The sequence below is a fragment of the Clytia hemisphaerica genome, unplaced genomic scaffold, assembly GCF_902728285.1.
Source record: "Clytia hemisphaerica strain Z4C2 unplaced genomic scaffold, Clytia hemisphaerica genome assembly, whole genome shotgun sequence".
Classification (NCBI taxonomy): domain Eukaryota; kingdom Metazoa; phylum Cnidaria; class Hydrozoa; order Leptothecata; family Clytiidae; genus Clytia; species Clytia hemisphaerica.
In genome coordinates, this window is record NW_027104602.1 from 18796 (window position 1) to 31423 (window position 12628).

Sequence of the window (12628 nt, forward strand, 5' to 3'; positions counted from 1 at the left end):
CATGTTCAAACTCGATATTTTAATTAGGGACACCCTGTAGAAGTGGTACGACTCGATATTGTTTTTCGGGACACCCTGTATAGACAGAAAGTTCTTGTTTGTGTTTCACTAAATTTGCAACGTTTATCAAAGTGTCTCTCTGTGTTATATTAATTGTCATGACACATCTTTTGTGAAAAACTTTTACAAAAACAATTCTGAATATTAACGTCGTGAAAATTTTAAAGAAAGTTAATTCTTTTTAACATAATGACTGTTGTAAAAATAATTGTTGTAATTGCCACCGCAGGAAGCCTAAAGCTTCCGAGGATGGCATTCATAGCTTCACTCGTGAGGGAAAGTTGGGAAAACATCTCATAATTTTGCGCGCGCGTTTCAGTATTTTAGTTCCGGTTAAATGGTGTACCGTAACATTCTTAGCTTGACTGCATTTCTATTGTTTTATCATCATTAAAAACACTTTTCCGGATTAGTTTTGATCTGATTACCCATTTTCAAAGCTCTATATGTCTTTTTTTATTACCTCAGGGAGTCGAATTAAGGGAAATTCCTTTTTTGTTGGGAAATTCCCTATTTAAACCACAAGTAGTTATTAACCGCTCTGAGCAAAGCAAATTAGAAAATTTGAGTCTTTTTAAAACTTGTCGCGTGACTATTACATTAAAAAGGCAGATTAGTACAGTAGCGTTTACTATGATATAAACAAGCCATTATATACCATTATTTTGGTAATAAAAGAGATGACAAAAAAAAAGTAAAAATAACTTTATCTTATCTCTATAAGAAGATATCTATGAGATAGACACAACTTGCTAATATTTGTAGACTAAATTTTGCTTCAGATGAGATGCCATTCTAACAGAAGTAAAGGCTATCAGTAACATTTCTTTCAAAATTCAACAACTTGATCGTTCTTCTGCGGTGGCACTTTAATGAAAATTATGGCTAGTAGTATACATTTTCTTACATTTTATTAAACACACGCAACAACCTTCTACTCAGAATCATGTTCGAAATCGATACTTTTTTTCGGGACACCCGTACAAAGGCTGCTACAGAAGATACTTAAAAGGAATGAGAGAGTGTTTCTTTTGTCATCATTATTCGTTTATTCGTTTATTATAATTGTAAATTGTAAATACAACTTTGAGTACGTCCTGTAGCCATTGAGTTTAACGCCCGAAGGGCTNTTCCAATCCATTTTGGGTCTTTCTGTCTTGTCAGCTTGTGTATTCGGCTTTAACTGCAGTAAATGATAATATTATGAGTTTTTGGATTCCATAATATTGGAATTTAGTCAAGATAACGGATGTTATCTCATAATATATCAAGATCGAGCCCGACTGTTCCTGTCATTTCCGTCAAGTCCACGATTGTAAACAGTGGTTTTAAAAGATGCCTTTTAGTTTACATGCACCATTCTGTAAGGCGGTAACGCGGTAACGCCAGTATTGGGCGGGACGGAGTCTCTTCGTTTTATGGAACTTTACTTTCTACAGTCAAAATATATAAAAAGTATATCTATAGAGGTCTGCAATTCAGACTATCAAAAGTTAGGCTTTTCAACATTTACCGTTACTTGGTTGTTGGTGACCTCACTCCAAAAGTTTTGCAATTACACTGCTTTACATCATAATTTTGTGATTTTTGACCGGTCAGATTTGTTTGAAGCTGAGCGAATTTTTGGAAAGATAAGCTTATAAAATGTTTTTTTGAGGATTAGTAATCTCGCTCAACTGTTTGTAGGGGCGGCGGCAAATTTTTCTTCCGTCATTGGACGCAGACCTGATTTAGCGGCCGGAGATCTGAATTAACGGAATCAACAGCCGAAGACCTGATTTAGCAAGTCACCGGCCGAATACCTGATAGATAAGTTAGAGTCAGTTAAAGTAGCTTGCACCACTCAGCAAGACATGAATTGCGATGGTTCAGTGGTATCGAAAACGGAAGGTGCGTAGTTCGAGAATCAATTTTCATTCTTTTTAGTTTAAAATCTTTTAACTTGATTTGGTTTCAAATACTATTTCAATTGAAACATCATATAAAAATCTTGATTGGATTTATAAAAAAGATTTATACTAAATTTCCACAATTCAATTTCTCCAGGTCTTCGGCCGTTAAAAAAAGGATTCGACCGCTATATCAAGTATTCGGCCGCTAAATCAGGTCTGCGTTCGCTGACGGAAAAGAAATCTGCAGGGCGGCGGGTGATATCCCTTTGTGATTGATCTCCACCCTTGCAATTATGAATGACATGGGAGTCTCAAGTAAACAAATTTTGATGCGTACTAAATTCATTTTTCTTTTTCATTTCACACATTGAATAGACCTTTTCATAAATTACGTCACGAACATCACTTGCCTCGTATTCAAACGCTCTTGAGACATTAAATGATTTTTTTATGAATAGAAAGTAGTTGTAATAAAATCCGATGGTAGTTAATCACCGTGGCAATAATTTCAAAACGAGGCAAGCGATGTTCGTGGCGTAATTTATGAAAAGGTCTATCTTACATATCCTTTACGTATATACAAAATGTAATATCTAAAAATTAATCAATTCTATAACATTATGACGAGCGAAAATTTACGACATTTTTTCATCCATGTTCCGGAAAAAAAAGAATCAATTCTACATGATTGAAGAGCCTGATAAGTTCTCAATTTAACTTATTTTGAATCTCGGAAATAAAGTTTCCCTGCAAAAGAGCTTTCGTCATCAGTTTCCAATGAAAGTATTATAGAACGGAAAAAGATTATCATGTTGTGCACTTCGCATGATATGGATATTGCTTTCTCTACTTGACTTGTTTTCCTTTACCATCGTCATATCTTCTAACTTAAAATAATCTACAAATTGAAATTCTACAAATTGAAATTTTCAAATTAAAAAAATATATATTTGTAATAAAAATAAACTTTAAATTTTAAGGGGAAATTGCAATCTTAGGAATCATTTCTAAATGATTTTACTTTAATTTCGAATATATGTGGGGTATATCATTTGAAATACATTAATCATGAGGATGGAAATGAAACATCTAATATTTCCAAAATTATATTTCCAACACACTGTATTTATATACAAAGATTCACACGAGTCCTTATAGTCCAACAAACTGAAACCTTGAACTTATGGTAATATCAATAATTTGGTTCAACAAAAATCAATCACCAAAACCATTATCTGAAGTATTGTTCCTTTGAGTACTCAACAAAGTTGAACGTCTTGACATATTTTTACCACCACGGTGTAAACTCAATTTGGTCGGTTGTTTGGTGACCATTAATTTATGAGCAGTTCTCATTTTCATATCCATATCTAAAATATATTTCGGGAAAATACTTTTCTCATCATGTTTCAATTTGACATCGTGAATGTATTCCTTTGGAGCATCTGAAAACATATCCAAAGTATTCTTATCGTCCTTTTCAAGAAAATAACGCTCAGGGTGTAAAACGAATTCTGGTTTTTCGAGTTCCTTAATGTTGGCCATTTGTTTAGTTGCCAAAGAACTATATGAGCAATTCCGCTTGCCATCAATTGGAAGACGATTGGTTCGATTGTTGTTTTGATTTGAATCCAGCTTTGATTTGTTGATTTCATCGACTACTTGTTGGATTTCAGGCTGATTCCAAAACTCAGTTGTAGTAGTGTTACTGTATGGTTTTTCGTCCTTTGTAGCATTTGTTTTGTTGTTGCTCGGTACTTCGATTACGATTTCAGATTCTTTTTCGAGTGCTAGCGAAATTATAAAGAAAATAAATCAACCATGATTGTTTATATTACTGTACAACCATAGGATGTACTCTTAGGTTCCAAATAAACGGGCCCCCCCGCTTGTTAATTTTTCGAAAATTTTCTAACCCCCCCCGGACATTATTAGGACCCCCCCCGTTTATTAATCTCTAAGAATATTTTCAGCTGTCAAAGAGAAGGCCCCTTATTTTGCTCTAAATAGCCTGATCTTAGCCTATTTTTACCTTATTTTTGGGTTTCAGAAGTACAATTTCCAACCCCCCCCCGGCAAGTAGGTCCCCCCCGTTTATTAAAATCTAGAAAATTTTCCAACCCCCCCGTTTATTCGAACCCCCCCCCCGTTTATTTGGAACCTAAGAGTACCTTAGTAACCACGTCAAAGTATAAAGCCTTTCTTTAGGAACACATTTTAATCCCCTTAAAACATTGGCTCCTTTTCCCCTTCTTAAGGTAGCCTTCATTCCACCAAAAGCCAAAGGCAAAAAAAAACTACAATTAGGGCCGATATAATGCGGACCGACAAGGCAGTATAGATAACTTTATAGCAAGATTTAAGAAATCTTCGGTATTATTCTTTATGATAATGACAAAAAATCAAAAAAATCAGGCAGCACTTATAAAGAAAAACATGATAAGGAAAAAGGGTTACTTTCAAGTTCTTCTTCGTTGTCAGCGTCACAATCGAAATCATGTTGAATACTCGTCCGTCTGTTGATATCGTCTTGTCTTTTGGTGATCCAATCATTGACAGAAATCCCTGGTACATCATTCACATTCCAGTGATCCTTTTGACCAAATATACCGATCAAGAAATCAAGAGAATGAATGGCCACTGAACAATCTGTAGACGACGATAAAAGAAGAATTTTACCGTTTCGTTCGATGAATTTAACTGAGGTGATGACATCAGTGTGGGTTGAAAACATGGCCAATAGTTGTGGTGGTTCATGTTCGTTTGCGTCGGAATGTAGAGGTATGGTGACGTCATGTTTTTTGTCGTTCAGAAAATCATCGATGAAGAATATTTTGCATGTTCCGTTTTCACCACCAACGCATAAAAGCTCGTTTGTTGAGTTTGTACACGAGACTAAAGATCCAAACTGCTCGTAGACCGCAAACGATCCAAGATTTTCACACGTTAGACTATTCCAGAATCTGACACGGCCATCTGAATGACAAGAGTAAAGATCTGCAGTTCTTGGGCTGTTGGTGTTTCTTTTTTTCAGATAAGCGATCGAAGTTACAGTGATTGAGGATGCTGTATTTTCATCGAGGCATGCGGATCTCAGCGGAGAGTGAGGTGTTAACAAGTTGTTACTTTTTGTAGACATGCTAGACTCGTTGCGTCTCTCCTGACGACTTTTACGAGGCGATAAAGGTGGTAATCGATTCCCCAGTCTTGATTTATTTTCGTTAGTGATTTTTCGAATCGAGTTCTGCGTGTTTGTATTCCAAAATACAATATCTCCATCGTAACTGGCAGTTACTAAGGTACGAGGCTCTGAGAAATCAGCCGATAAGATATCGTCAAAATGCTCCTGTTTACCTTTCCAATCAGCCGGATAGACATAATAACTCTTCAGTTGTGTTGAAGGAAAATAACATAGAATACGACTCCAACCAATAGCTAAGATCATACGTTTTAAATACACGATCTGTGTAATTTCACATGGGTTTCCTTTCTCAACAACTAAGATGTGATGACAATTACCGTTGATGTCCCAGATTTTGATAACTCCATCCGTTCCTGCGGTCAAGATTCTAGTTTGTGTGTGGTCGAGACAGACGGTGGTTAGTTCCGCTTCACCATGCGCTTCGCTGATTTGTTTGACCTTTAGAGAAATGAGGACAGAAACTATGGAGAATGTGGGCAAAATTTTCAAGGACGGAACCTTGTACGTATTTTGTGGTCCCAGTCCCTTGTATTGTTCCTACCAAGATGAAGTGACTTAGTAGGTTTTAATAAAATGTTTCCAAATTTGAGTGAAATGTTTAAAAGAATATCAATCATCAAAGTTTTAGTATTATCGAGTGCTTAAAAGTGGTTTTATTTTGGTGATAATTTCTTTTGGCTATGTTATGAGAACCATTGTAAAATTTACTAAAAACTAGGAGATTATCATTATCATTTGACCTGGATTTCGAAATCACCAAAATTAGGCGGTGGCTTCGTAGATTTCCAACAGTGTTAAAAAAGCTTGAGTGGTGAGCCATCGACTCTCGCTAATTCGAGCTCGAATGGGAACTTGAATTTTCTCGAATTACAGAAAGATTCGTATCATATAAAGTATTTTACGAGGTTTTCTTTATGACAGGGACTGAGAATTAAAAAGTCTGTCCAGATATAATTGGCAGTGGAAACAAAAATGCTTGTAACTTTTGATAGTCAAATATAATTATGGAAATTTTTTTTGTTTGAAAAATTTGCGATTTTTAGCGGTTAAATTTGCGATTGTAAAAATTGAGCTTTTTTGCTGCTTATGCTATAACGTTCATTTTTACACCAGTGGTAGTTCAACCTTAGGTTAAGAAGTTTGTTAAGTTTCAAGGCGAACAGAAAAGTCCTTCGGAAGATATGAGACCCGAAATACCCCTTGGTAGCACTTTTCTGTGAAATATCAAATCTCCAACTTATTACTAAAAACGGGGGTAGTGATTATGATAAAACAGTTTTTCAACCAAAAATACATTCAAATATAGCGCTTTTAATTCTCTAAAACAAGCAAAAAAAATTTCCATAATTATATTTGACTATCAAAAGTTAGAGGCATTCTTGTTTCCACTGCTAATTATATCTGGACAGACTTTAGTTAAGGATTCGAATAATGGAAGTTGGAATAAGCGAAAGTGCAATGTATATATAGTCGATTGTTATGGTGATGTTTAAAAAAAAATTAACTATGACGTCATTTGCTCACTTTCTGCATTAATAACTCTTTTTCACTTGATTTTTACCCTATGAGATAAACCTTTTTTCAAATCTACATCAAATTTCCGATCCAACAATGTATAACATGGCCATATTTGTGGAGGTTCAAATTTCACCTTAGTTTGACCGCCCTGATGACGTCACAAAATCTTAAAAAAGACCTGGAAACGAGTGGAAGGAGGTAGATAGGAAATGGCCAGTAAAACTTTTTTGTGAATCTTTAGGTGTTTATAACAAGTTCCAAAATGTTTTAGATTCCTCACACAAAGATTTCTAAAAAAGTGGTTCAGCAACCTGACTAGTATATTTTAACAATAAAAAACAAGAATATTCTAAATACCTTTTGACCAGTATTCAGAAACCAAATAGTGATGCAAGATGATTCGTCCACGCTAATCACGTGACCATATTTCTCATTGTAAATAGCTTCTGTGACAGACGAATCGTGACTAACCACACGATGTTTCACTTCGCGTTTCATTTTCAACACTTGGAAATGGTAATTGAACGTACTGAATAGTGCTGAAGCTTCTTGGTCATAGTGCATGAGAATATTAACGTCAGGACCTTTCCAGGAAAATACAGGAAGATTGCTTTAGAAAGAACTGGAAAGGCAAGGTTACTTACTAGTTTTTCAATGGGATAAACACTTTAATTATATTAAGATTAAGAACAAGAAAAGTCATTCACAGCCCTATATTCCGATCAAAGTTTGGCTTTATTGAATACCCAAATATAAAGTCATTCATCTTCAAAAATAAAAAAAAAACGAATATTTTCAAGCAAACTAGTCCTGGCCCGATTCAAATCATTACCAAACATTTTAAAAATTATACTTTGTTTAAGAAAACCTTCATAACCTTTTAGACAATATTGTAAGAGTTTTTCGTTATTATTTAAATTATTTTCGTAAATATTGAAGCAAACGTTCGACGAATCTGTAGCGGCGATCCCTTGTGCAAATCAAGCGTCTGATTCGATAATGTCAGAAGTTACGTAACTGGCAAAGCAGTAGAATTAGAGAATTTAGATTTCCATAAAAAAAAGTAGAAATTACCTTTTGGAAAGATTCCAGTTAGACGTTGAATGCAAATTTGCAAATTCACATCCCATATTCTCAGAACTTTATCTTTAGATAAACTGACCAGTTGATATTTATTATGAATGAACTGAACAGCGACAATCACTTGCATGTGACCACGGAGTATCCCAATCGGTTTGGAAACAACATATGGATTCCATAAACAAACATGATTATTGATACCAGCTGAGGCGATTAGGTTCATACTTTCTTGATAATCGAAACCATTTATACCAAGTGGGATTTTAAATTCAGTCAATCGAACATCCTTGCGTGATTTACCAAGCCAAGCAAGAACGATTGAATCGTTTGAAGTTGTTGAGCATGTGAGAAAACAATCTAGCAATGGTATAAACATGATTTGGCGTACCCAGGCTGAATGTGCTTTATAATGTAAACAAGAAGCAGATGCAAATCTACCACTTAGTATAGTACCAATGTTAACTTGAAAACACACTTCTTGGCTTTGTTCTGATTTCCACGGTTTATCAAATAATGTAGACGTTGCGGAGTTGAAAAATATAGCATGTATAAAACCACCTGTATCGCCAAACGTTAACAACGCACTATTATTGTTGTTTTTATTGCTCCAATAGTTGATACAGAGAGGTATAAACTTCATACCAGTGATTTTATACTGGCAAACAAACTCATTGTTTAAAGAGATATCATAAATCCAAATTTCACGGCTGGTTGTTGCAAAAGCTATTTTGTTTATGTTTGGCATAAGTGTGGCATCAGTGACCCATAAGTCTTTATTTCGAATTTCTTCAGGGTTTGTATGTATTTGACAGGTGCGTTTCACTTCATGGCGATCGGTAAAAACACTGACTAGACCATCCTTACTAACTGTGCAATAACGAAAGCCGTTATTCGTGTTCTGTAAAATACAACATATGGAATTCTTATGTGAGGTCGGTATACTTCTAATGTCTTGCCATTGTGGAACTTGTGTTGTTTTGATTCGATCTTCACGTTCATAATATTCTAATAACAAATAATTCGAGAATCGATCCCAGTTGATTAAGCCCTCGCGTGAAATATCAACCATATCAAATAATTGGTAGTAATCCACTAAAGTTCCTTTATTTAACGCCTGTGATAACATAACACCAAATTCTGACTTGTTAACCAAATTTTTCCCACTAAAGGAATGAAAAGTGTCTTCTATGGCTTTCAGATCCGTTGAATCCAGTGAAGTGAGGAAAGTTTGAGTGGATACGCTTGATAGAGAATTAGTTGAAGACATATTGATATCAGCCTGTCAGGTCTTCCTTTTCTTCTTCTTTTTTAACTACATTCTCTATAAATTTCTGAGAAAAAAAAGAGAAGTTTAGTCTTTTAGATTTTTAGATTTATAGTACAAGACTGTACCTCTTGAAGTTTAGCCTTGCTTATCAAAAGAATGAATGTGTTGTATAATAATTTCGAAATAAAGCGTTGAAATCTTTCAGATATTGAAAAAATATCTCATTACATTTAATGAGAAATAGAGTATTTCTTTATCAATACTTAAAGTTTCATGCTCTTCACAATCATCAGTTGATTTGAAATATGATAATACACACTTTTTTTTATAAGAATACACTTTATAAGAATGTTCATGATGAAAATGGCCGAAAATTAAGAATAATGCTAAGAATATCACCATCATGGAATTTTGCTACTCAAGCTAAGAATGTCATTTTTAGAGCATTTTCAATTATAAATTGTCAATTACCCCCAAGTAAGGCTCACTCCTTTCACAAAAATGCCATTTTATGCTTGATGAGACGTATGTACTAAATGTTAAATCTAGTCTGAATTAGGATCCTAACCTAAGAATGCTGTAAGAACATTTTAAGATGATTTTCCCAAAAAAGTTAAGAATATCTATAATGAGATGAATTTATACCATTTAAAAAAAAGCGTGTACGAAACAAAATAATCTACAGTTTTTGAAATTCATAATGTCTTCATATAACAAACTTTAAAAGTATTGATAAAGAAATACTCTGTTTCTCATTAATGTAACACGCTCTACCTTAAAAGTATCGAGCACTCTCTATTGTGCAGAGAATCACATGAAGAAGAAAAAATATATCTCTCTAGAAAATTGTCTCTGACAATTGAAAATTCTGTATAGAAATTATTTTATTCCATATACAGAATTACAGGACATTTTATCAAATTATGATAGAAGCTAGACAAAAAGGATAGTAATTCCAAGACATTTAACTAGCCTTAAATAGATACTTAGACTTTAGAGTCGAGAACAGTCTGAAATTTTGATTTCAGTATGTTTGAATGATACTGAGCTATGTGAGATTTGAATAAAATTCCCAAAAAAAAAGTTTATAGGTACAATCAATAGTACAATTGTACAATAGGTACAATCCTATTTATAAAAATTTCGACCAAAACGAAGAAAAGCAAGAGAAGAAAAAAACCACACCAACTCTACAATAATAAAATAAATTCAGAAATGCAATAAAACTTGTGTTATGAAATATTTTTTTCATTTTGAGTGATGGAAAATTGAAATATGTAATATTCTAGCCCCATGTGGTTTAAAGAAATGTGATCTCAAAACGAAGGTGTAATGGTAGGAATCTCGATTTTTTTAAACTTCTCTCTCTTCCACATCAAGCTATCCCATCTAATAGTGCTTATGGTTTTATTACATTAGTAAGGTCATGTTTTTGCCGAGAGCTCCAAAGTTGAAAAAACAAGATCACTTTTTCTAAATTAAAGCTTTAATGTGTCATTCCATTTTTATCTTAGTTTCTTAAATTGAAAAATTGAAAGAGAAAAAGAGAAAGAAAGCCCAGAATGATTTTTTCTATCTTTTTACCCCTTTCTCAAAGAACTCTCGTAATATACATCCTTTTTTTTCATTCTGCTGCAGTTGGCCTTTTACTATTTAAAAAAATATGCTTGACAACAAACTAGTACCCCCGTTAGAAAAAGAGTCATCCCACTGGAATTTCATAAAACAATTTCACACAAAGCCCTGTTGCAGATCAACTTTTTCAAAGAGCCTCAGTAGAACTTTGAAGTCAGTGGAACACCCCACCACTAGAATTAGAAATAAAAATTAAGAAATTGATAAACACTGAGTAAACCATAAAGAGAACAAACAAAAATCTTTCAAGATATTTTGGAAATAGATAGTCTGTCAGAGGAACTGAACACATCAACTATAGTCTCTTTTTTTATCAGTTGGGGAATATGCCTTGATCAGGATCCAGATAAATAAAATATCTGGGTAAACCTTAAGTCCAGGAACTATTAAAAATGGTAACTTCTCAAGTGTCAAGGACAATGTTGGTTGCACTATAAAATGCTATAAAATCTTTGCAAGTAAAGGAGGCAAAATAGAGGTTAGGATTAAATCATCATTCATATGAGACTTTTTTACTGACTGAACTAACCAAACTCTTATTGTGAGTGTTCAATTAAGGTTGAATTAATTTTTTTAATCAAACTTTTTGATCAAAATAAAAACTGCAAACCTTCCCAGGCGGCGTGGCTAAAAAGTAATAGGGTCAAGATCAGAATCTTGAAAACTTATTTCAGAGGAATTTGGTTCGAAACGCAGGAGACAGGACCCAGGAGGCAGGACACAGGACGCAGGTCAGTGCTGACAGGTCAGCTTTAATTGCTGTAAAAGACAAAGAAAATATTTGAAAAACACTTGTAATCGTTAGAAATATCATTCTGAATGTATTTTATAGGTCTAGAACCTTTTTATAGGTCAAAATCTATCCACATGCTTGCCACATGCTTTTGCACTTTGTGCCATGTATAACACGGACCTGTAATACTTGTATTATACATTACACATAAATCACGCATGTATAATAGCAGTTATCTTTTCAATGTTATTGGCATGTTACATATATTATATACAAAATACATGTGTTAAAAATATTTATCTCATCTTTAAACAGCCCCCTAAAATAGCTATTTCACAATCGCTATAGCATATCTCATTATATCTCCTGCATCACCTTGGGTATGATGACAAAAATTGACTAAAATAGCGTCAAAGGTTTGTATTTTATTAATATATCAATATTTTTATTCCCTATCTCGTATTTTTGATGAAAATAACATCACTATTTTCATGTCTCTAAAACAACTCTCTTGGAGCATTTAATGTTTTCAAAATATATAAATCTATATCTACTTGCACCATCAGCATCCTATTGAGCATGAAAAAACATTTTGTTGTAAACTGATGTACACACCTTGTATTTTGTGATAGCGTCATCATTTACATAATTTAAATGTCATTTTGTCAATATTTGGGATTAATGGCTCGTCATTTAAAAATCTTCTAAATAGCGTATTTTGTATAATATATAATTTTCCATTGCGTATAATGTTTTTAGAAACATTTTATGAATTATATGTTACAAGTGTGTTACAATTTTCTGGTCTGTACTGTAGTTTGTATGACCTGCGTCCTGTGTCCTGTCTCCTGCGTTTTGAACCAACCGATTTTCACCCGTACGGATTTACTAGCAAAAAATCTACTTTCACCCATAGCCATTCAAAGAAGTCAGCACCATTCAAAGCGAACAGTTTCTTCATGATTCAATTTGACATTGAAAATGAATGTTTGTTTTTCCTTTTTCACTGATATAGTTCAATTTTTTTAGAATAAGAAGCAATTTTTTTACCAATGTATACCAGACGTTACTAATCGATAAAATCGATTATCGATTAAAATCGATAGTTAATTGATAATTAATCGATTGATTAAAAAAGATAATTGATAGCTAAGGCGGTCATCGAAAAAATGCTCTTTTCGCGTCGCAACGGGTGTTAAAAATGCATGCGGGCGGACGGGCCGTCAAAAACATTTCCGGGT

At 33.8% G+C, this 12628-nt stretch overlaps 1 protein-coding gene across 1 annotated transcript; it reads right to left on the reverse strand.

Annotated features, from left to right (window-relative positions):
• Positions 1-2863: 2863 nt before the first annotated feature.
• LOC136824145 (cilia- and flagella-associated protein 337-like) lies at positions 2864-9079 on the reverse strand. Its single transcript, XM_067080311.1, has 4 exons — positions 7747-9079; positions 7030-7256; positions 4410-5592; positions 2864-3742 (listed from the first exon to the last, which is right to left on the reverse strand). The coding sequence occupies exons 1-4, from the start codon at positions 9017-9019 to the stop codon at positions 3168-3170; spliced, it is 3258 nt and encodes a 1085-aa protein (XP_066936412.1). The 5' UTR covers positions 9020-9079; the 3' UTR covers positions 2864-3167.
• Between the last annotated feature and the right edge of the window lie 3549 nt (positions 9080-12628).